The 25390-nt window shown below is 34.7% G+C and overlaps 1 protein-coding gene across 2 annotated transcripts in view; it reads left to right on the forward strand.

Annotated features, from left to right (window-relative positions):
- The first annotated feature begins 12243 nt into the window (after positions 1 to 12243).
- LOC118191182 (tachykinin-like peptides receptor 99D) overlaps positions 12244 to 25390 on the forward strand; it is a 221636-nt gene continuing 208489 nt past the window's right edge. For both annotated transcript variants that reach the window (XM_085824769.1, XM_085824773.1), the window contains exon 1: positions 12244 to 14315. In XM_085824769.1, coding sequence (XP_085680895.1) covers positions 13497 to 14315 — 819 coding nt within the window. In that variant the 5' untranslated portion in view covers positions 12244 to 13496. The remainder of the gene's footprint in view (positions 14316 to 25390) is intronic.

The following is a 25390-nucleotide window of genomic DNA, read 5'->3' on the forward strand; positions in this document are numbered from 1 at the left end:
TGGAAGATAAAAAGTATGTGAATCAAAATTATAATTTAAACTAAAGGTAAAACTTTAATTCTCCCTCTCTGTTCTAAAAATCGTAATAACTTCTCGGGATTACTTCATTTCTAGATCATTCCATTTTACATGGCTTGCGCAGTGCTGATAACGTAGAAGCGTTTATCCATTATGAATAGGAAATTGGAGGCAAAGGCAGATTAAACCTTCATTTTTTATTTCACCAAACATGTTGTGGCCACAATCAAGTTGGCACATTAATTGTGACTATACCGAAAAGTTTTACATTTTAGATAAATTTGTAGCAAGATAGAAGAAGAAAACAGATAACCAGATAGCAGGCCAAAGTGTAGAAAGCAAGTGCGTTACGTTCACGGTGAAATGTTAATTCAGACTGAGTTAGTTTCGGTTCTCATTGTATTTTAATTGGATAGTTAATATTGCTGTAAAAGTACTATTGGCTGCTTGAGTTTTAGTTCAATTTACATTACCAAAATTATGTTAGAGTCATGTGACATAGATTAATCTAGAAATGATGCATTGCAGAGAGAGGTTACTATTTTTAGAATAGAGAAGGGAAATTAATTTACGCTGCTAATTTAATCTTTTACATATTCTTTATTTTCCTTACACACTCACACATATATATATATGTTTCATAAGAATAAATAGTAATGTTAAATGAAATTTAAATAATTCTCTTACGCCATTGCTGCAAGGAATGAAATTTAAATTTAACAAATATTATCTATTCGTATTAAGCTCATTTAAATTTAAACTTTAAATTATGAAATTTTAATTGCATACAAATAAAATATTAATTATTGCTGCTAACTAATTTACAATATCATTTAAATTCTGGGAGCATATGTAAATTAAGTGCAAGTATCTAAAACCATGAAAAAATATATAAAATTCCAAAAAATACCAAAATTGCTTTTCAAGAATTTTTAAGACTAAATTAATTTGCATAAATGAACAATTGTTGAGCAGGCAGGAGAGAGATCTTATCAAGGGGAAGTAGTCTTCAAGCCTAACTCTTGATTACTCAATTCGTGTTTCGTCATCCATATACGCATGGGTATAGTAATATTCAAAACCAAAAGAAAAACAAATGTATTGAATTACGTTATTTTTAGAATTTAAACTAAAGGAATTTTGAGAATTTAGAAAGCAAATTGACTAAGAATCAAAATATTAATTAAATGTAAATTGCCAATGTAATAAGCGTAGAAAACTAAAGTTTTTTAGAAAAACAAAGTAATTAGAAACCTTTGCCTATTTTGAAACTTTTCCGACACGAATTATGCATCTAAATCACAAATAAACTATATACAATCTATCAAAATACAAAAATAATGCAAAAATAATACTAAAAAGGCAAGCAAATAGTAAGTTTTAATTTACCTAGTAACTACATATTTGTATTCGGGAGAGTGAAGTAGCATTTGTTTTCCCGTAGTAAATAGCCCTATGACGTTAGAAACATTTTTTAAAATTACAGTTCTGCTGCAAATGTTCATAAAAATTATGAGCCAACTATATTGTTACGTTCTAGGGGTTCGTGGATTTGGAGTAATTAATGAGAACACTTGATGAAGAATCAAAACACAATTTATTCGACAGTATTATAGAAGACAGTTCCAAAGAAACGTTACCAGTCATCGAAAAACTACGATAAACACGCTGAAACTATCAGTAACACAGCCTTCTGGCTATAATGGTGAAGGTAGCTTCACGGCAAAGCACTAAAGTACAGCTCCCGACTCGGTTGATCACTCTCTAGCTAATCTCTGAACTCAAGAAGCGCTACTACACAATTACTATTTTCCAGGACAGGTAGGTTATATATAACTTTAACCTAAATCCGAGAATATGCCTGAGAAAACGGCAAAAAATGGGTTCTAAAATGTTCTCGCTCCGTCCATGCCATATCACCAGTTATGCACCCAAATTGGCGATTTCGAGCCAAGTGTAGCAGCCCTGCCTTTTCCTATCACTTTCTGGCAACCTAATCCCACTTTGCGAAGATGTTATTTCACCGCAGCTGGGCATTTCGCAACAATTTAATAATTCCTTTTAATTTAATAATTCAATTTAATATTTTAAATTACACGGTCGCTCATTGATGGTTCGTAAGGTTCTCAATACTGAGCTACAGGAAAAATATGACACTTTATCGAAATTAATTACAAATCTACAGTAAAGCAAGCAGATATAGCAGCTTAAAAAGTGAAACAATAATGAGGCAAATTCTTCTTTCAAATGCATTATCGAATCTATCCCTTAGGGTTTAAAGGAAAAGCATTCCGAGTTTCGCTTTATCTCTTTCGATAACAGATAAAATAGGGAAATATGAGCAATACATAAGGATTTTAGAAAAATAAGTTTTTAACTGAAATTTCACATTAGAATATCTTTAATTAGAATATCTTTATTAGGATATCTTTAAATAGACGAAAATGGATTTCCCACTCTGTTATAAAAGAGAATTCGAGTAGTGATTCACAGAAAGAGTTTTTCACAGACGATTGAGTATTTCTCATTCAATTAATTCAGTTTTCACTTCGCGACAAGGCAAAAATACATAAAAACTCAATATCTGTATTAAAAGTTACGAAGTAAATCTTAAAGGCTTATTTCCTCGAAAAAATTCCAGAAAGGATTAAGCATGATTTAAATAATAAATGAAGGCGTTATCTTTGTTGTTGCGAAGCTAAGTTTCTCTAGATTGACAACAAATCCACTAGTCTGCTGTTTCAAATGTAAACAAGCAATGGCCGCCGTCAAAAAAATTATTTTAGGCTTAGCGGCACTTAAACAACTTTAAAATTGTTGATAATTCTAAAAATATTGCATACATATTTACTAAAGGCATAAAAACCTTAACCGGAAGATAAGAACAACATAATTCAATCATTTTTAAAGCAAAAAATGTACAATTTACAAACATATAAGAGTAAAGAAACTGAGATCACTGAGCCGGGTAACAGAGTGGATATATATATAAATTTATTTATATACGTTTGGTGCTGCCGATTGCAACCAAAATACGAGGTGCACATTTTCATGTTATAGCAGTCCCATATACAAAATTTCAACGTTCTGAGGCTACTCGTTTTTGAGTTATGCGAGATACGTACGCACGTACATACGTTCGTACAGACGCCACGAAAAATTCTCTTCAGAATTAATTTTAAAGCAGTTTTATAATTTTTTTGGAGGAAACGAATCTTTTATTCTGTCCTTACGTACAGATATCACGCAAAAACATGGTTAAATTTCATTCGATAGCGGTCAAAATGGATATTTTCGTTGAAATATGCTGCCTGAAACTTTTCGCGATTACAATACTTCCTTTTTACTTCTTACAAGGAAGTAAAAAGATAATTATGTTTGTGTTTGGATCAAATCATTTGCTCAGCTTTCGAACCCATGAGAGAAGACATTCTTGGAATCAAAGCAAATAGCTGGCAGGCTGAAACGTCCTCCCCCGTATGTAGGTGATATTTTAAGAAAAGCAAGTTGGCATGTATTAGTAATAAATGTTGTTTGCAGGTTTGCTGAGATTTGTAAAAAATATTTTTCTCAAAACGGTATAGACTCATTTTGTATAGCAATATTTCCTTTAACATCTCACTGAGACAATGTTTCTTTCAGCTATTCTATATAGCCACAAACTATTTGTTACAAGTACAGGTCAGAAACAAGACAACACTGATTACCAATCAATAACGCTTAAGATCTCTTATTTATCGCTATTGCTACAAAATATCATTATTTATCAACAGACAAGATGAATAATTTAAAACTTTATTTTATCTGCATTTCTTATATTATTATTATTTTATATCTCAAAGGTGATAAATAAAATGCATGTGTAATAACCATAATATACCTATTGCAAAATTTTCGATTCTATTCCTTTTGGGTAATGCATCCAAAATAAAATTGGACTACAATTGATGAAATTCTGTAGCACTATAAAACTTACACGACTCTTACATTTCTGTAATTTCAATTTAAAGAAAATTTATATTAAAATTTTGATAGTTTTCTAACACGAAATTTTACGTTTCCAAAAAGAAATGCAGAAATGAATCGGATGTTTTAGACCGAATATTTGAAGCGTTCGAATAACAAAAAATAAACACATTCAAAACGCAATTTTTAATTATTTTTGTTGACTATGTTATGCTTGAAATTTCCCATAATTCTTTTCAGAGAGTTAGAACATGAAATATCGATACTTTGTTTCAAAGTATCGATGTGATCGCGTTCGTCCATGACTACCGCAATAACATTCAGAGAGCCCCTTAAGTCCTACTAGTTGCCTCAATGTGGCGAGGAGGTGACAATGGGCGGAATGGGCCATGCATACGTATATCGGGAGGTTGTCCTGGTAGGGCCACTCTAGACGTGAAGGCCATTCCTCTTAGCTCAGCTAAAACTAGTAGGCGAAGTTAGCTTTCTACTTTTGGTGCTCCACACGTTTCTTGATGAACAGAAGCTGTACTACTCTTCTTTTTTCAGGAACCAGATTGTCAAAATACTTTAATAAACTATACAGTTATGATGCTCATAACCGTACCTGTACATTTCTTCATGATTGGGTCTCTAAAGAAAGATTGAAAAGAAACAGCCTTTCGTTTTTGGTTTATCTCATGGGTTTAATAGATACAACTGTTGAAAGATACTCACTGAAACGTAATATAAACCCACTGGAAGAACCTCCTGGCGTCTATTTTTACACAGACCTAAACTGTTATACCAGAAAAGATGGATTTACCAGAATTCGACAGATTGCACTGGAAACTTTGTATGGCATTTCCTCTAATACCATTCAAAAATGAACATGGAAACTGTGGTTGTGGAGTCTTCATTAAAACACCTATTAATAGCTTTAATTTTAAGACTAGAAACCTTGATCACTATTCTGGTTTTCATCCTGATCTCATAGCAATTGAGGAGGGCCTTAAGGCTGCATACATTTGCACTGCCTACAAAGATATCTGAATTTTGACTGACAGTCACAGTTCTATCCAGCATCTGCAAAATTGTCCTCGTACTGGTGATAAAACTTCGCTCTCCATTTCGGCTTTATTGCAAAAACTCTCTTCCCGTCATGATGTATATCTGCAATGTTCACATATTGGCCTCAGTGTTCATGAAATGGCTAATGGCATGGCTAGGAAAGAACTTGAATGACTGGAACCCTGACCGTTTTGGAGATCTGCTGAAGAGTAAATCTCTGTTACATTTTCCTGGCATTCTACTCCGGCTCCTGATTGGTACGTTGGCAGGCAGCCGGGAGGTGCTATTGCTTTTGGTGTTAATAGTGCTTAGCAGATTACTTTGACGAGGCTCCTCAGTGGACACTTGGATTGCCTAAATCTTACAGGGATAATAAGACTTACCTCATCTGTAGGAAATTTAATACTGATCATTTCACTCTGGACATCTCACCTGTTTAGGATCTCTTGAAAAGACCTCAGTGGACACTTGGATTGCCTAAATCTTACAGGGATAATAAGACTTACCTCATCTGTAGGAAATTTAATACTGATCATTTCACTCTGGATATCTCTCCATGTTTGGGAGTTGTAAAGGAGGATCTCTTGAAAAGACCTACATTCGTATTGGAAATATTGACGGCCCTTGGATTCACAGATCTGGACTAGCCTCATGGCTAACCAGTTAGAATCAGTAACAACAACACATTCGGAGAATAACATTAAACGATAAGAAAATATATTTCGAACATTAATGGAATTTATTTAATATAAATCTAACTAGAAACATATAAAAACGTATTTCCTCAACATTCTAATTATAAAAAAAGTCAATAACAGTTGATTATTTGGAAGTTTTATGCAAAAGTTCGTTTCTTGAACTGTTCGTTATGCTTCTGTGAATTATTTGATCGGAAAATGCTCTTAATCATCATAATGATAATATATTCATCATTTCAGCATAAATAGAAAATTCACCGATTTCATCACCATTTCTTCAGAATGTTTATCACAGATGCGCTTGGATTTGTTTCAAAAAAGACAAGCAGATATCTTCTTCTGTTATTGAATCTGTAGCTTGAGGTTTTTCATCAGTGTTCAAAGTGTTAAATTCCTCACAATTCATGTTAGTTGGAAGACGATTTTAATTCTTCACTTTCTTTTATTTACCATTTATTAAACTACTGATGTGCTTAAAAGAGTTCTTTATTGTCTTTTGTGAAACCCGATTCCAAGTTTTTATACTGCCTTAAATCAAAATGAAGACGTTTGGTGATTTAATCCCTTACTTGGCGATATAGCTCAGTCATTTTAGCAATCTTTTTTCTCTATTTTGATTTTATTTAGCTACTTTTCATTTATTATCAACATTATTTCAGTTAAAAATCACTTTGTAGAGACATTAGGTATCTTTTGGAAGCAGGCAAGGTGAAAAATACGCAACGCCTTCACCGGGAATCGAGCCGCGGACCTCTTAGTTGCACACTGAGATCATCATCCAACACCTTTTAGTTCGGGCGCCATTGTAGAGACATTAGGTTTTTTTTTTTTTGGAAGCAGACAAGATGAAAAATATGCAACGCCTTCGCCGGGAATCGAACCGCGGACCTTAGAATTACGCGCTAAGGGAGCATACCACTACACCACGAAGGCTCGCTAAGAAGGCGGGAGAAATATCTTTATAATATTTTGATAACTTAGGCGATGTGTTGATCACAGTAACCAATGTAGTTTGCTATGTTTTCGTATACAAATGGTGGGGCTTCGGTAATTCGACAACATTAACCACGGTCACATTAGGCGTCTGCTGGTATAAATATGTGATATGAAAATATGAAAATATCATGGGTGGAAAATTGGAGAAAGTACAAGAAAAATAATTAGTTAGAGGTTATAAAGTCATTAGGTTATATAGATATTGTCTTCTCTGGGATTCGACCTCTCAACTACACGTCGAGTGTGCTTCCACTTACACCATGAAGGCACGCGGAGAGGAGGGAAAATACCTTATAAGGTTTCCTACATATATTATTTTGATTTTGAAAAGTTATTTTCTGTATCTTCGATTTACCTTTGGCAAGAAATGCTACTGTGCACTAGACTAGATTACAATTAACAAACACTTCGACGAAGCGTTATCGTTTCCGGATAGCAATGAAATCCCGTCTTTTAAAAATGAAGAACAGAAATTCCTTTACTTATTTTTGGAATTACAAAATGTGTTTCATATTGAATGGAAACAAATTAATTCTGAAACTACAATTATACATCTGACAACAGCAAAAATCTTCTGGTTAAGAAATCACTGCCAGGAGCACTAAGAATAAAAATGCGCCATGCATGCAGGAAAAAGCGTATTTTGTTTTGAAATGCGTCAAAATATTATCGTTGTTCGTTGTTCGTCGTTCAAAGATATTTCCCCACGAAATTTGGTAAAGAATCACCGTATCGTCACAATATCGAATGGTGGGTGGAGCGGTTCAGGACATGGGGCTGGTTTTTTAAGAATGCCAGCCTAGGACGAACAACAGCCAGAACCGAAGTGGTTGAAAAAAATCTTGAAAATATTTTATAAAATCCCACAAAATCAGGGCGTCAAGCGAGTTCTGAATTTTATGTGCCTCGTGTAACGGTGCGGCGTATGTTACGGAAACGTGTAGAATTCCAGCCATACACCTTTCAAATGCTGCAAACTTTAAAACTTTTCGACAAACCGTTCCGTAAAGCTTTCTGTGAGAATTTACAAGCTAAGCTGGAGGTAGATGGTTTCATGAACAGACCTGTGATTACGAATGAAGCTACTTTTCACTTTTCTGACAAAGTTAATCTCTATAACTTATGATTTGGGGGCGCGAAGAATCCACATGGTGTAATGGAAGATGAGCGTGATTCTCCAAAGCTGAACGTTTTTTACCCCCCACCCCCACCCCGCCATTTCCAATAGACGACTTTTTGGTCTTTTTTTCTTCGTGAAAAAAATCGATTATCGGCTACATTTGCCAAGATATGCTATCAGAGTGGCTGTTTCCTCAGTTGGAAGAAGCGGCTCCTAGCTTTATTCTGCAGCAAGATGGTGCTCCACAACATTGCATAAAAACGTACGCCGGTATCTGAATGATAGTCAACACTATCGGTGGATTGGCTATGGTGGGTCAAACGATAGGGTATTGCTTTTTTGGCCACCGAGATCCCCAGATATAACCCCTTTTAATTCTTTTCTATGAACAACTACATTTAAGGCTCTCCGAATGGAGGTAGGTGTTTTCCATTTCAGCCTTTCTACTTAGAATCAGCGCTAAATCTAAAACCTCCATGGAAATTCACATGACTGTGAAGAATGTATAAATCGATATCACAGTGAAGCTTCCCCCCTGGAAGTTTCTGTTCAGATGATATTTAGCTACAGAATTAATGTCCCTTGCGTTGAAAGCAAGTACAGTAAACAGGAATAGTTTTATTTGATTACAACTGAGTAGTCTTGTTAACTTGAAGGAAAGCCACGTCGATTTATAAAATACAATCGCGGATATATTACTTCAGAAATTCCATATCTTAAATTAAGCTTTTTTGAGGACCGGGCTAGCATTAACTATTGCTTAAAAATTTAATGCTCCAAAGTTTCTTGAAAACGACTGCGACTGCGATTACCATATTTGCCGGCGTTTAAGACGCACCGGTATAAGACGCATCCCCTTTCTCATACACATAAAATCTTTATTACAGATTATTGAAATGAATTTACAGTATTTTAAATATAAAGTAATACAAATATAAAGTAATGCTTTATGTAAATATCCATTCTATCTGGGAAAGAACAATTTTTAATCCTCTTCGTCAAAATCCAGACACTCATGTCCAGAGCTAAATAAACAGTACAGTCACTTGAAACCTCTTCTAAATCAGCGTCCGAATCCTCATACAAAAAATTGCCCTCTGTACCATCCAGTGCATCACTAATGCCACATTTCTTAAATGATGTAACCACTGCTTTTTTGTTTTCACAGCATGCTATGAAGATCAGACGCATTCACAAGAAAGCTCCGCAAGGACACAAGAAAAAAATATCGTGTAACTCCGAATAAACTGAGTATCGACGTATAAGACGCACAGTTTTTCAGACCTATTTTCAAAGAAAAAATTGCGTCTAATACGCCGCAACTACGATAAATGTGATACTGCTATCAATGTTAATAAAATAGATCGGTTATTTTGAAGATTGATGAATTTTTTTAAAGATATACGTTTTGACACGGAAGAGAATGTTAAGCTACGTAGAAAAATAATTTTTCATACACCCATCATCAGAACAAAGTTACTATATGGAATTCAAATAGAAGATTTGCTTTTTTTCCCGAGCTGAGAAATAAGTTTCCCTTGTTCCCCTTTAAATGACTCCTTTTTTTTCTGCTGTTTCCTTTGTTTCATGTACAAGTTATTTCGGAGCTACTTGAAATATCTGAATTTTATTTTTGAATTTCTCCTTAGAAAGCAAACAACGAGACAATTTTCTCGCTAGTAAAACTTCGATGGCGAGAAAGTAGAACACGTTTAATTCGAAATTAGTAAAAGCTTTGGTACACACACAATGCAGTTTTAACAAATGATATGCTTTGCCTATAGTGTAGTTTTTATTAAAAAGCAAAGAAACTTTCTATGATTAGGAGAAATTATGCAGTTACGAAATATTCAATTAAATGTATGGTGTAGGCATTCTATTAATTTATTTTAACGCCATTTCGTCGGAATGGAATTTTTATAAGGTTATTTTATCGCGTTGTTCTTAATACTTTGTTTCATTTTACAATAAGTTTTGAAGTTGATGCTAGCTTTTTCTTTAATAAAACATTTTATCACAATATTTTACGGTTAAAAGCCATTGCTTTGTGAAAAATTACATAGTTATTTAAAATTTGATGCTATTGTTTTTTCCTAGTAAGAAATTAAACAAAGTCTTGAATTTTATTTTATTTAAAATGTTCTATTCTTTGATTAATTTTGGAGGCTCCTTATTCGTTTTTCATCTGATGAACTTTCTACAAAAGAAATTTGTAAACCTCTTTCAGATGTTCAGGAATGCATGCTATTCATATCAAAATTTCCTTTTAATAGCAATTGATTAAACGCTAATATGACAAAGCTAGAAATGAAATTAATATAATGAAATGATAATGATACTAGCATAATTTCTAAATTAAATTCGTTCAGCTTCTTGTTTGTTACTATCTCTAAAAGGTATGAAGTAGGTAGGAAAGGATATCATGTAAAAATTTACAGAGATATTTTGTTTTTTTCTTGTTAAAATCTTCACTTATTGTTGCCACCCATGAAAGTAAATCTTTAATTGAAAACAGGGAATAATTTGACTTAATTCAAATAAATTCAGTATTAAAGATTTAAATTTTTCCAGCTTTATTTTCTCATTAATATTAAAAAAATTCAATTTTAAAGGATCTAACTGTTTCTGTCCTTTTTTTAACATAAGATAATATAAGCGGAAAAATCTCCAACTCTTCAAAAGAATTTGAGTTAAAATAACACGCTGAATACACAAGGATCACGCTTAAAATCACGCTGAATATATACAAATGTACAATTTGCAGGACATCCATTTGTACTTCTGCGACTGAAGAAGAAGGTTCTATACTTAAACCTTGGAAAACAGTCCTGCATATTTATGAGTATTACCCTGATTTTTGTTGCTTGAACTCCTCCAATAATGTTAAAAAATATTTCTATTTGAAAGAGATTTTTTTAAAAAGAAGAATGAAATAAAGGCCTTGAATTCTGTCACAGCAAAATTTTAATAAAACTTTTCGATTTTTTTTATGTAGACTTATAATGTATTTCTCCCGCCTTCTTGGCATGCCTTCCTGGGGTGGTGTTCTGCACGTTGGGCGCGTATTCCAGAGGTCCGCGGTTCGATTCCCGGCGAAGGTGTTGCTAATTTTTCATTTCTCCTGCTTCCAAAATACCTAATGTCTCTACAGACTGTAGTATACATAGAAACTAAGAACTTTCTTTTTAGCCGATTCACATAACGTGTTAAAATATGGCATGAGCAGATGCTCATGGTATAAAATACCAGATGTAAAAATGTGAAGAAAATTCATAAAATGAATTTTAAAATTATAATACTCGGCTGTATCGAATAACTCACTTTTGTAATATAGAAAGATCTTCTGCATCTTCGACAGGGAACAATATTCTATTGCAATCGCCTCGCCGGGATTCGAGCGTTGACGTCTCGTATACCCGCGGAGTGTACCACCATTACATCACGAAAGTATGCAGAGAGGAGCGAGAAAATACCTTATATACCCCCTTTTAAAGAGCGACTGAGGATTAGGGGACCCAAATGCCAAATATTGTTGGTGAAGAATCATCATCCACCGTCTTTTAGTTCGGGCGCCATGGTAGTATTTTGAAACACGGGATCTGAAAAATGTGCAGTGTCATTGTTGGGACTCTAACCTGGAGCTCTCGAATACGCGTCGAGTTTGCTACCGCTACACCACGACGGCATGCAGAAAGGAGGGAGAAAATATCTTATACTATTTATGATAAAGATGATTTTATTGCATTATAAGATCAATAGCATCTTGAATTGTTTTAAAATTACATTGCTTTTAAATTTCTGCTTAAGTAATTTAAAATTTTATTTGTATAGAAAACAGCGAAAGACGCTATGTTACTTCAAACGGTAAATTTTTTAAAGCTGCATGTCGTTTGATGGTTGAATAATTACCGCCATTATTAGTGATCTTATTTATGCATATTCCCCTATTTAATTTTCACTATTACTGTTTAACTTTCAAGTTATAATTACTAAGCAGTGAGATAGTTTTAAGAAAAACATTTAATATTCAAGAATAGTCAATAAAAAATTTCACTAACGATACCCATTCATCAGGTTTTATCGCATAACTAAAGCAAGCGAAAAAATGAGTTTCCCTCTAAAAATAACATATCTGATGACTATTTTCTAAACTTTTATGAAGCACTAAACTGCTATTTTCGTTTACTGTCACATGCGCGCATAGCCAAATAATAGTTTAAGCTGAGATCTCTTTTAATACTTCCTTCCAAGAAATCCAAAAATATTTCTGAACTCTTCAACTCAACATTTTGTGAAAAGAGCGCCCTCTGTCTCGTTGGATTTGTGAATGGGACCATACCGTTCAACAGGCATCACCATCTATCCGGCTATCCGGCTAACAGGAGAGTGGTCGATTTGATCTGCTCCGGCATCCAGTAGAATTGCGAAGGTGATGCTTTCGAAGGATTGATTTCTCCGGAGAGAAATATCCGCTGTTTTCTTGGATTTTACGGAGTTATTGAAACTTGCAGAATAACTTTCTAGTATCAAACGAAAATGGAAACATTAATTTTGGCAAGTTCCTTTATACCCACAGTGGTTTAAATCGATTATTATTTCGAGTTTGCACTGATCGTCAACATTGATAATTATGAGATCGTGATGACTTTTAATGCAAGAGGTCATGAGCTAATTTAAAGTCAAAGATTTAAAAAGTGAATAATGTAAAATTGCGGGATATCTAAATTCGATATTAGAGTAGAATACAAGTATTTTAATATTTAGTTTTGCGTAATGTTTGCCTGTTTCTTTTGAAATCATGTTGAATTTTCATCCCAACAGTATTTTTATTTTACAGTGATTCTGATTTTGCAAACTGCATGATTTTATAAATTTTCAGCTTCTTTAAAACTATTTCATTAAAATTCATTCTTACTTTTCTGCTTGCTGCTAAGAATGACTCTTTCATTTTGAAGCTACTGTGAAAAGTAACTTCGGGAAACAATTTATGAAATTATATTTCATTTGCGCGATCCATGTATAGCAGGAACACATTTTGTACTGTTTTCGATTAAACACATTTACTGCATTAAAAAATTTACGAAAAAAATTCTTGTGAAGAATTTCGAGTGTAGAACATATGCTATTAATGATTGCATGATAGGTCTTGCGAATACTTTACAGAGCAAGAAAAAATAAACTTAATTTTTCTTACGAAAAAATCTTATAGACTGGAAAATATCTTGTTTTTATATGCCTTGTCAGAAAGTAGTATGTCTGCGTTTGGTTTCCATGAATGAAAAGTAATTGCCTTTACTTAAACTAATTGATGAATAAGGTTAATTTATTTCAAATGTATTTTACAACAGATAGATCTTAATTAACGTTTGATACTTGTACCAAAATTAAGCTTTTTTACCGCTTTCTTAAACACATTAAAGTTGCTTGCAAGTTTGGACACATGACTTAAATAAGAAGCATACTTTTAACTGAAGCGTTATATAGCACCTAGAGCAAATATAAATTGCAGAAAATTAGTGTTTAATGTAATCTTTTTATTTAACATATAACAGAAAAGTTACACAGCCGATATTCATTAAAACTTCTCGATGCTCCTGATAATTTAAAGGATTTTCATATCATTAACAGAATTGTGCATCATTTTCCACATGATCTCAGTTACCGATGTTAACTTAGGGACGGAGAATTCTCCAGTCTCGTCTTTCCCAAACCTGAATTCTTCCATACTGTCCACTATCGACTATTCCATAACTAACGGGAGTGTCCACCGCCACGAGGAATTCATCGAAATATTCGAAGTACCCGTTGGGATTGTTGCATTCTTGTCCGTCTGCTACGGTGCTGTGTCTCTGGTGGCGGTGATCGGTAATGCCTGCGTGCTGTGGGTTGTAGCCTCTCGCAGAAGGATGAGAACAGTCACCAACTACTTCATCAGCAACTTGGCCCTTGCGGACATCGTCATCGGACTCTTCGCTGTTCCTTTCCAATTTCAGGCTGCTTTACTTCAGAAATGGCTCTTACCAGCATTCCTGTGTGCATTCTGTCCTTTCGTGCAAGTACTGTCTGTCAACGTAAGTGTTTTCACTCTCACAGCCATTGCTTTTGACAGATACAGAGCTGTGCTTCACCCGTTGAAAAGAAGAGGAACTTCCAAACTTAGTGCCAAACTAACTATTCTAGGTATATGGCTGGTAGGAGCCATAGCAGCTGCTCCATACGTAGCAGCTTTCCGTGTGACGTCTGTTTTTAATCCAGAGACCGGTGACTACACCAGACCTTTCTGTACAAACACTCGTATATCGCCCACAGTGTGGGGAATATATAATTACCTTCTGGCCACCCTCCAATACGCTCTTCCTTTGTGTCTCATAAGTTTCGCCTATGGAAGAATGGCTCTGAGACTTAGAGGTAACGGAGGATTCATTAAAGCTCCCAGAGACGAAGTTATCTTGAAGAACAAAAAGAAGGTAAGTTGTTCTGTTTGTTCTTAAAAGTCCTCAAAGCAGTTTTTCTGTTTATAGTATTATGGTCTGTAGTCTTCAAAATGGTTTTAGAAGATTACTCAAACTCATTTCAGCAATTTATTTACGGAAGATGGGAGTCACAGTTAATATTAAAGCATTTTCGATCCGTAAAGATATTTATTTATACTATCAGCAAAAGTATAGGCTTAGTATATAGATTTATGGTCCGTTTATGTAACTTCTTTACTTTTAAATTTGTAAGACTAATATTAAATAAGTTTTGGTTTATCTGTTTATGACGAAGCACGCTAGGACTATCTGCCTAAGAGCAGCGATGCCTTCGAGAAGGGCTTTTTAAAAGAAATTGGCGCGTATATACACTACATATATGGAAGCGCCCACGCACCCATCCCGTTCGCCTGGAATCGAACCCACATCAGACTATCAGCATTCAGCGATTTTATCGCTCGGCCGTCGGTGGGACAGTGGATACCAGTTATAAAATATTTTCTCCTGTCTTCTAACATGTCTTCGTAGTATAACGGTAGCACACTCGGAGAGCACTCGAGAGATCCAAGTTCGAGTTTCGGTGAGGGCATTTCACATTTTTCATTTCTCCTGCTTCAGATATAACTTAAAACTCTACAGTGGCGCTCGAACTAAAAGATGGGGGACATGAACATGGGAATTAGGGACGATAATTCGTCACCACCAGGGTCTGGCGATTGGGTTCCCTAATCCTCAGTCACCATTTAAAAAGGGAGTGCATGTATAATATTTTCTTTCTCTTTCTAGCATGCCTTCGCGGTGTAACGGTAACACACTCGGCGCGTATGCGACAGGTCCAGGTTATTGCATATTTTTCACTTCTGCTTCAAAATAAAATTAATACACCTACACAGTCAATAAAAGTGCACATTTTTTAAGACATATTTAGCAAAGTCTTTTCAAGCTGTATAAAAGACCGTTACGTTGCGTTACCATTCATTTATTATTCTTGCGATGTGGCAAATATTACCATTCGCAAAACGCAATATCATTAGTTTGTATTAAACGCACCTTTTCAAATAGTTAGCTTCCAGAGTGCTGCCTTTCGAAACAGAGGCTATTTAACTTTGACTAAGTACTAATGACTAAGTACTAATTTGGAAATTAAATGATAAATTTTATGTTAACAGGCGGACCATTCAAAAACAATAAAAGCATTTCTTAAAAATTCGGTATTTTCTAAGCAAATTCTTTCTGATATAGATTCAAATATATTTAATTTGTAATGCATCTACTTGATAAATAGGAACCTTTGCAGTATAGTTGCCATTAATGAGAGATGTTCCTAATGTCATATATTAGGTAACTTCAATAAAACTTTAGATTTTGAAAGCCATGTATTTCATAAAGAGATGTCTGAATTCGTGATTTTCATTATAAGTATATTATTTTAAGACTGTCGTCGGGTTTAATATTCGATTTGAGCATTTTCAATGCTTCGTAATTCAATTTTAATCAGGAAACTAAAATACTTCAAAATTTTATTCTCGGAAGAAAAAATAGAGCGGTTATTGAAAAGTCCTACTTGATTACCGAATGCGAGAGTACGAACTAGTCACTTACGAGAAAAAAGCAAAACAATACAGTGAGAAGATTCCCATTCAATTCCTGTGCCGACTTTTATTATCTTTCATTTCGTTAACTCGCTTCTATTACTTTTAGTACGTTATTTTATGTTTCAGCGCAAATGGTCTATAAAAATTAAGGCTGAAACATTAGATACGGACCAACTTGTTTTTTCTATCGTTTATAATTTATTTATATTAGGTATATTATATCATTTACCATTAAATATTGGCAATGACAATGTTGATTTAAATAATAACTACATAAGCGCTGGTTTTTCTCAAACGTTTTGGACTGTTACATTACTTCACGTTACCACGCATTTATCATCCATTCGTCTAAGCAAGTATTGCCATTGCACAAAATATAAGTTCTTTGATTTATTCTTTCGTACTTGATCAGTTTTCAGATTAAGCTATTCGGCAGAAGATTTTACATTTTTTCTCATTCAAAGGATCTATAATATAATATATATAGATATATAAAATCAAATATCTCACTATATATCTATATCTATATCTCTCTCTCTATATATATGAATATATATATAATCAAAAGTTGACAAATTTAAACTAAGATTTTATATATTATTAAAATCGTGCAGTCGCGTTTTTTTAAAGCATATTGACTATTTTAAATTAACTGAATTACCTTAATTGGTATTTTCTTTTAATATTTATTAAATATAAAACAATTAATTACTTTAACGTTTGTTAATGTTTCCATTATTAGCAATCATCTAGATATAGTTCAGGAAAGGGCTTTGTTGAAAATTGTTTGATTCTTGAAAAACGAAGGGATTTCTCAACATTTTTTTTATCAGCTTCATTAATTTTTTTCAATTATTTTTGTTTTCAATTTTAAAAATTTTTCTTCTTTTTAAATTTTGATATGTGTATTTCCTATTAGAGGGTCACCAACTTTTTATGATCTAATTTTTCCCTTGACGTATATACATGTATGAAAGATATAAAAATATGAAGAAAAATTTATTATCAAATTTAGCTTAATTGGAGCGGTTCTATAAATTCTTAATTCTAACTACATACGCCCGTTTTCAAGGCTCCATATTGCACCATGTTACATTACGCTTTTAGTACAATAACCGCAATGCGAAATCTTTTGCCCAATCGCGCCTCAGAATTAAAACAAAGCGTTCCGAGCTTATAAATATTACCGCAACTGATTGCGCATCCTCTTTCCCCACTTCACCTTCCTGCTGGAAACGGATCACTTAGCTAGTTTGTTCTCCTTTACGTAAGATGTAATTGCATACCTAAAAGTGTGAGGCGCATTTAGGACCCCTAATGTTCTGCCAATTAAGAAGCTAAGAGATTCGTCATCCATAAATAAACGATACTTAACTACGAAGCTCCTCATGGTTCCAAACTTTCATCCGGCCGTCCACTACACTGCAGTTGTTAGTAATGTACACAGCAGATTTTTCAGCCATGATTTAAAAGTGAATTGTTGCCTTCCCTAATTATCTAAAATCAAGTTATCTACAACGAAATAAATCATCTTCAAGTCATCAGAAAATGAATGTCTGCCGAAAAGTATTTCTATCTGCAAAATCATTGTAGTGGATAAAGATATAAGGTATTTTCTCCCTCTTTCTGGCATGCGTTCCTAGTGTAACGGTAGCAGACTCGGTCCGTTTTTGAGAGGGTTCGAGTCCAGGCGAGGACATTGCTCATTTTTCACTTCTCCTGCGTCCAAAAAACCTGATAAACTCTACTGTGGCGCCCGAACTAAAAGTTGGTGGTCGATAATTCGTCACTATCAGGATTTGGCGAACGGGTCCCTTAATCCCCAGTCGCCTTTTAAAAGGTGGAGTATATAAGGTATTTTCCCCCTCCTTCCAGCATGCCTTCGTGGACTCGACGCGTATTCGAGAACTTCAGGTGAAAGTTCATGCGACGGGTTTGCACATTTTCCTCATCTCCTGCTTCAAAATAAACTAATGACTCCACAAAGAACCTACAGAATCCAAAATCAAAACAAGAAAAAAGTGACTTGATGCCAGCGAAATGCGTTGATTCCGGAATCAAGGCTAACGATCTCCTGATTAAAAAGTATGCCATTGAAAAGTATTTCTATCTGCAAAATCATTGTAGGTTACCACATTTCTTGTAAGCATAAAGTGTTATGCTTTAGAAAAAATTCTAAAACAAATGTAAATATTGAATGTGAGAGGACATCCATTTTTCGAAAATTAATCTTGCGTAATGCAAGTGAATTAATGTGTATTGTTTATTTTAATTACGCAAGTCTAGCGCTTATCAATTACTAGCTTCCTATAAATAATTTATTACTATAGCTATTGCACCGTATAAATAATGCGCTAGCAAATTTTCTTCATTGAATAAAAATTCAAAATATGATTTCTTTTCCACGTTGAGTTGAAAGATGTGAATGATTTTTCTTGCAAGGTTTACTCATCTACTTTTAATTTTAGTGCTATGGATTTAAAAATATGGTACCAGACTGAAACCACTGTTTCTTTTTATACTGGATTGGATTAAAAAAATGACATTTTTTTTATTAAAAAATATATGGTGTTAGAAATTTGAATTCTGTTAATTTGGTTAAGCATTTTAAGATTTTATTTAGAGAAGGTTATTAACATGATTATTATATTCTTGGATTATTGTTTAAATACCTTTGAACTAATATTTTCGATTTTTGGATTATTTGTAACAATGAGATTGGTGTTCACAAATTTGAATTCTAAGAATTTTCTGATTATTTTAAAAATGAAGTGAATATAAACTTTGAAGAATCTCACCTTATAATTTTTTCTTATATAATTATTTTTTTTATAATGGAGTGAAATTAATTTTTTTTATAAAATAGAATGTTTTATATAAAATAAAGCTTGCCTTCGTGATGTGGTGGTCTGCACGCTGGACGCGTATTCCAGAGGTCAGTGGTTCGATTCCCGGCAAAGGCGTTGCTCATTTTTCAAGTCTCCTGCTTCCAAAAAAATACCTAATGTCTCTACAATGGATTTTCCCATAAGATGGATATGTTGGTATTTATAAAAAGTTATGGAAGTTCCTGTTTTAATTTGAAATATCTTAGTAATAATAAAAAAGCATAATATCGGGTTTTAACGAAAGTTTCCCGCTACCTCAAATATCGTCTGCGCAAAATTCGCGTTGGCGTGTTTAATTATATTTTGTCAAACGATTTTTGTCATTTGAAAGAAAAAGACTTGCTTTAGAATACAGTACTGTGAGATTTGCTAAGAAATATCATTATCATTAAATACAAGGCGTTTAAAATGGAACTATCACGCTACCAGATTAGAACCATCATTTCTTTCCAGTACTGTTGCTACAGAATGTCACCAAATCATGTGTATAGCTTTAGGTACTAATGTTGTGTCATATGAAATAGTGACAGTTTTGTACCGAAAGTTCAAAACTGGCAGAGCTTAAGAAGCAGAGCGCTCTGGCGGGGGCCCTACTGATGTCGATGAGGCTCGCCTGCGAGAACTTGTGGTAGAAGTTCAGTAACCAACTCGCAACCACTCGAGAGCTGGGTAAGGAGTTAGACGTTAGTGCCATGTCCAACAGTCGCGCTATGCATCGCATAAACGTGACCTGTAAGTTCAGTCGGTGGTGCCACATGAGCTAACTCAAGCAAATATGGATAGATGTGTTCGGGCCTGCACTAGTCTACTCGAATATCAGCGCAAGGACAAAATTCCGGACCAGATAGTTACTTGTGAACTTGTGATGAAAAGTGGATTTATTTCAACAACGCAGGCTGAAAAGGAAGTTGGTATGCGCCCGGTGAACCCGTCGTCAGCTCCGCAAAGCGCAATTTGACTAACAAAAAGATCATGTTTTGTATCTAGTGATATTGCCGTGGTATTATTCACAAAGAGTATCTGGATAAAGGTAAAACCCTCGACAGTAAGATGTTCAGCGAGATGTTAGTCTGTGTTGAAGCTGCTATCAAGGAAAAACATCGAACTGAGTTCCGGCCCAAAAAAGTAATTCTCCATCAAGATAATGCAAGACCACATATATCCACATTCACCGGCTCAAAATAATCATTAAAATAAACTGCTGGAGCGATCAAAATTAATAATGAAACAATTTTTTAAAATAGAAAACAAAGAAAATTGTTAAAAAAATAAGAAAAACATGCCTTTCCTCAAGCCTCCACACCAGCAGAATGCTTCAGTTGCTTAAACTTTTTTCAGTCGTGACCCCTTTTATCACCGAGATTTTTTTCGCGACCCAACGACCTTCATAATCATTGCGAAAATCCGACACACGCGTGAGTGAAACTGTCAATTTTTCACTTGTACTGTAATATACTATTGCAGTTTTAGGTCATTAAATTCTAAATTTAACACACAGAACAATGTGAAATTTTTAAATAAGTAACAGACGAAATGACAGCGTCATGTGCAAAGCAAGGAAAATGAACGTCTATATTATAAAAAGAATGCGTCGAAATGTCTTCGCTTTTTTCTTTGTCTGTATTGTCGTATCTTTATCTATTTTCGGATATATTGTGTAAAAATATTTGGTAATTGCGAAATTATTATAATACGTCATAAAAAATTAAAACTGCTAAAATTTGTGGCGACCCCTCTGCTGCAAGAACGGATGCCGATAGGGTTGCCAGAATTTAGATGAACCCTGCTTACGGGTTTACCAAAAAGAGAAAAAGGACCAAACTGATAAAGCCAGTGAAGGTCGAATAGAAAAGAACTAGAAACAATCAGAAAGCCCGAGTGCTACCAGCCTAAAGGGAGGGATGCCTTCGTGGAGAACTTTCTAAGGGTAACTGGCTCGTATACACGTTACACATGGGGAAAACCATGAAAACGCCCATGCAGCCAGCCCGTTCGCGGGATTCGAACCTCGGACCGAACTACCAGTGTTCAGCGACTTTACCGCTCGGCCGCTGGTGGGCCATTCTTAATTAGGAAGAAGGCAACTGGGATGAACTATGGCGTCGCTTTCTGGTATGGTAAAAAAGATGAAGAAATAAATATGTAATTAACATCTGAGCCCAAACGCTATCTTTACATAAAACTGTGCATATGAGAAAAATATTTACACCAATTATATATAATTATATATGTAAATAGAAGTCAGCAGTTTTTATTGCAGTCTATATAAAAAAGATGTTCTATAATAATAATCAACGCAGAATTTTATTCAAAGTGAACTTTACTAATTTGCATTCGTATGCATTTAGTGTGTTAAATTTCACATTTAATAATTACTTACTCTTAAATGTACTCTTAAATGTACAAATGCACAAGAAATACTCATTAAACAGAATAAATTTATCTTATTCACAACGAATATATTCAATTTATTAACATATAACTTTTAATGTTAACAATGGATATAATCAGATCATACATAACATATATTCTGAATCTTACACTTTAAAAACAATAGAATGCAAGCACTGAAATAAGAAAACAATAGATTCATTGTAATAATTCCAGTCCTTCTCAGCTCAATTAAAAAAACTATACACTTGAATTCTCTTAATCCACAGGTGTTAGTAAATGCATAATATTCGAGGCTAGCTATAGCTTGAGTCATTTTCTCGATGTAAAGAGCGATAGTACGCCGTTAACATCAATCCAAATATTAATGCGTGATAAAAAATCGCGCAAGTGAAATGTCAGCGATTAACTAACTTCATAAAACGAAAGTACTACGAGATTTTCTACTATTACGCCAATACATTCATAACTGCGAAACAAATACAAATTAAAACACAAACGACATACGCTAACATGCACGACGATTAAGCGTCGCAAAAGCAATAGAAGCTCATTGGTCCATTTTTGAAACCCCACCCTCAGTGGCTACGCTGATGTGCACTTGTGAAATATGCGTCCGGTACATCACAGAGGGGAAAATTCTCCCCCAACAGGTTCCGTCGCCAAATTCCTTGGCTAATTTTCCCTCCTCTTTCCCTATTGGCTTAGAAGACAAACTGGTTTACATTACGTCTATGGAGCCTTTCCTTCTTTACATAGACGTTCTTTGCTCTAACGTTTTTCAAGGAGATAAAATGTATGACAGTCTAAATGTGCTAAGTCCGGGTTATAGGAGAGATGTTTGAGTGTTGTTCAGAAATTTTCCTTCAATGTTATAGCGTTGCACTGGCCGTATTGGTTGGATTGGGCCGTAATAATTCATCAGAAGATAAAATGGCACGAAAAATGCATTATTTTCTATTTCATAGCGATTCAAGTGTTTTCACAAATTTTTGTTTTTGCAACCTTTTGATTTGTCTTTTAAATTCGAGGCTCCCCCGTCGCTCAAATATTTTTAAATTTCAATTCATAGAAAATCATTGTTGGCTCACTTTCATAACCTATACCTGTTTTGTCACAAATTTTGTGAACTGTTATTCGTGCAGCCCAATAGCAGACAAGCGATAAGACCACTACGTGTCCATAATGATGCAATTGAAAAGCAAGTCCAGCTAGCCTCGGAAGGTCTGTAGTTCGAGTCTCTTCGAGGGCACTGCATACTTTCCCATTTCCTACTTCGAAGTACCTGATGATTCTACACAGTCTGACCCGAGTTCAAGATCCGACGAATTTGCTCACACACAACTTAAGGGTTTTCGTGATTTCTCCATATGTGTAACGCGATTACTAATCAGTTTCCTTTAAAATTTCCTCCACGACCCCATACCACACCCTGAGCAGATAGCTCTCTACTCTCACTTATAAATGTACAAAAATCTAAACTAGATGATAATCACTAGCTAATAACTTTTTATGTATCAAACTGCTCCAATATTTTGACGCTGCAGTCAAATACATCTTACCACATTGCTTGAATGATTTGATTTAGAGTAGTTTGACCCAAACTAAATCTTCGAGCAGACTATTGACTCCGAGAAGATGGAGTTCCTGCCCATTGGCCTATCAGCTTCAGGGCATTTGTAAGTAGCACGATCTCGGATATGTATCAGCGTATTTGTTAATATGAATGAGTGCCTATTTCTAATACGTAAAAATACCACGTTAAGTCACGAAAAACTACAGCATGGATAGTGCAGCAACTTCATTTCAGCTGGAGCTTCCCCGATTATTTATTATTTTATTTTAAAAACTTCTGTAAAATCAGGTTTTTTTTTCCTCGAATAAATCAGCAAATATCGATTTTTTTCTTCTGTTATTTTTTTATTTTGAATTATAATTGTTGGACTGTTTGAACTATAATTGTTAGAATTTTGTTTTACACTGATTGCCTGTAATAAAAATTTGTCCATCATTTTGCCATAGACATACATTTGTTTTCAGACAATCTCGGATATGTATCAGCGGAACCTGGTCAGACATCCATAGAATAATCGAGAGTTGAATATAGTTGTGAAGGTGAAGTGCAAAACTGTTCTCAAAACATGAAGGATAACAAGATTCCTTTTCCACCTTATGTGCGAACAGTAGTATTTTTTTATTGAAATAATGTACGCTACATTTATTACGTTTAAAATAAGAGTAAAAAATAGCAATGACAGTATAATTTCAATAATAAATAAAAATATGTATGGGGGTGTGTGTGTGATTATGGCAAAGCCTCGAGGGCTATCTGCCTAAGAGGAGGGATGCCTTCGTGGAGGACTTTCTAATGGAAACTGGCTCGTATACACGTTACACATGGGGAAAACCACGAAAACGCCCATGCAGCCAGCCCGTTCGCGGGATTCGAACCTCGGACCGAACTACCAGTGTTCAGCGACTTTACCGCTCGGCCGCTGGTGGGCCCTAATAAATAAAAATAAAACAATAGTTTAATTAGTTCACTTCTTAACACTGGTAATCAACGTTTTTACACTATAACTTATATAAATTATTTTACGTTAATTAACCCCCTTTAATGATTTGTATCTTTACTATAAATTCTGTTTTTTACTGTCCTAACTCATTTATAACCTCACCAGGTTATAAATGAGTTAGGACTATTTGAGACGAGGAGTCTAAATACACTCTTTTGCAAAAAAATCGAAGCACCATGAAGGAAGTGGTTGTTTTTGATGAAATTGAATATGCGTATAGCTCATACACAGATAATAAAATGATTAGAAAATCAAAGTCATAATACCTGTTCCCGGCTCACAATCACCCATTGAGTGTTCAAATTAGTAGATGGTCGAACCGCCCCTGGCGGCAATGCATGCTTGAATTCGTCAAGGCAAGGAGCGGTAGAGGTTCCCAATGTCATCCTGCGACACATTCTGCCAGGTATTCATCAGATGTCGCTCCAGATCTGCGATATTTTGTGGTGCCCGAATCTGGCGTCCCTACTATGTCCCAGACATGCTCGATTGGTGAAATGTCTGGTGACCTATCTGGCCAAGGAAGAATATCAACTGCACGGAAACAGTACAGAGATACGCGAGCGGTATGTGGCCTGGTATTATATTGTTGGAAAATGCTCCCCCAGGATGACGTGCCATGAAGGGTAATGCAACCGGCCACAGGACGGTATCGACATATCGTTGAGCTGTAAAGGATGGGAGGATGACTTAAGATGTACGGAGGATGACTTAACCCATTAGCCGCTGGTGTTGCGTTGACGCAACGGTCAAAATAAATGCGTATATAAATTTAACTACCTAAGATATTTTATACCAACAGATGATTTTGTGTAGGGAATATTATGACGATTATTTCTGTAAAAAATATTTGCCTTCAACAATCATTTTGTTTATAATAATTAATTTCATACTTTAAGCAAAATTTTCGACCGGGTATTTTTGCTGAAAATATTTAACGAAAGAATCGCGAGTGATCTATTTTTAGTCAAGGTCACCGTTTATCAGAACATTAAATCAGTCAGATGTTTATATTTGTGTTGGGAAGAAAGGGAAAACAGGTGTTGCGTTGACGCAACGTCAGCAGGAAACGGGTAGTCAATCTCTTTTTTCACTCATTCCTTTCGATGTTCTGGTTCATGTTCTGGTTGTTTAGAAATGCCTAGAACAAAGTATTTTACATTAGAATAAGCCCTTCAAAGACTTTTTGATGAAGAAACAGATGTTGATAACGTTAATAATGACAAGAATGAAACTGATATTGTTGTTGTTCCCCCAGAAATTGCAGAATCTAGTGACAAAGAAAAAAGGAATGGCAATGTTTTAAATAATGATAACGATATTTTACCAAATGATACTGCTGGGGAAGTTGAAATTCACGTAAGAAGTAAGTTTCAGCTTTCTACAAGCTGTTATAGTCATACTAAAAAAGTTTAAAAAGCAGAAGACTGAAATCTTGAAGTGGATAAAAAAGGAACTGTTAGTTATGTCTCAGGAAAAACATGAAGAAAGAGACAGAAGAGAAATTATAAAAGACAAAATACAAGGTAAAACTAGTGCACAGATTTTCGATTTTCGTTATGGTTTAGACATTTACTCTCTTCTCGTTGAACAGACAAATATATACGCTCAGCGGAAAA

The sequence above is a fragment of the Stegodyphus dumicola genome, chromosome 1 (assembly GCF_044657685.1).
Source record: "Stegodyphus dumicola isolate Sdum_Otavi_A_Nest chromosome 1, ASM4465768v1".
NCBI classification, from domain to species: domain Eukaryota; kingdom Metazoa; phylum Arthropoda; class Arachnida; order Araneae; family Eresidae; genus Stegodyphus; species Stegodyphus dumicola.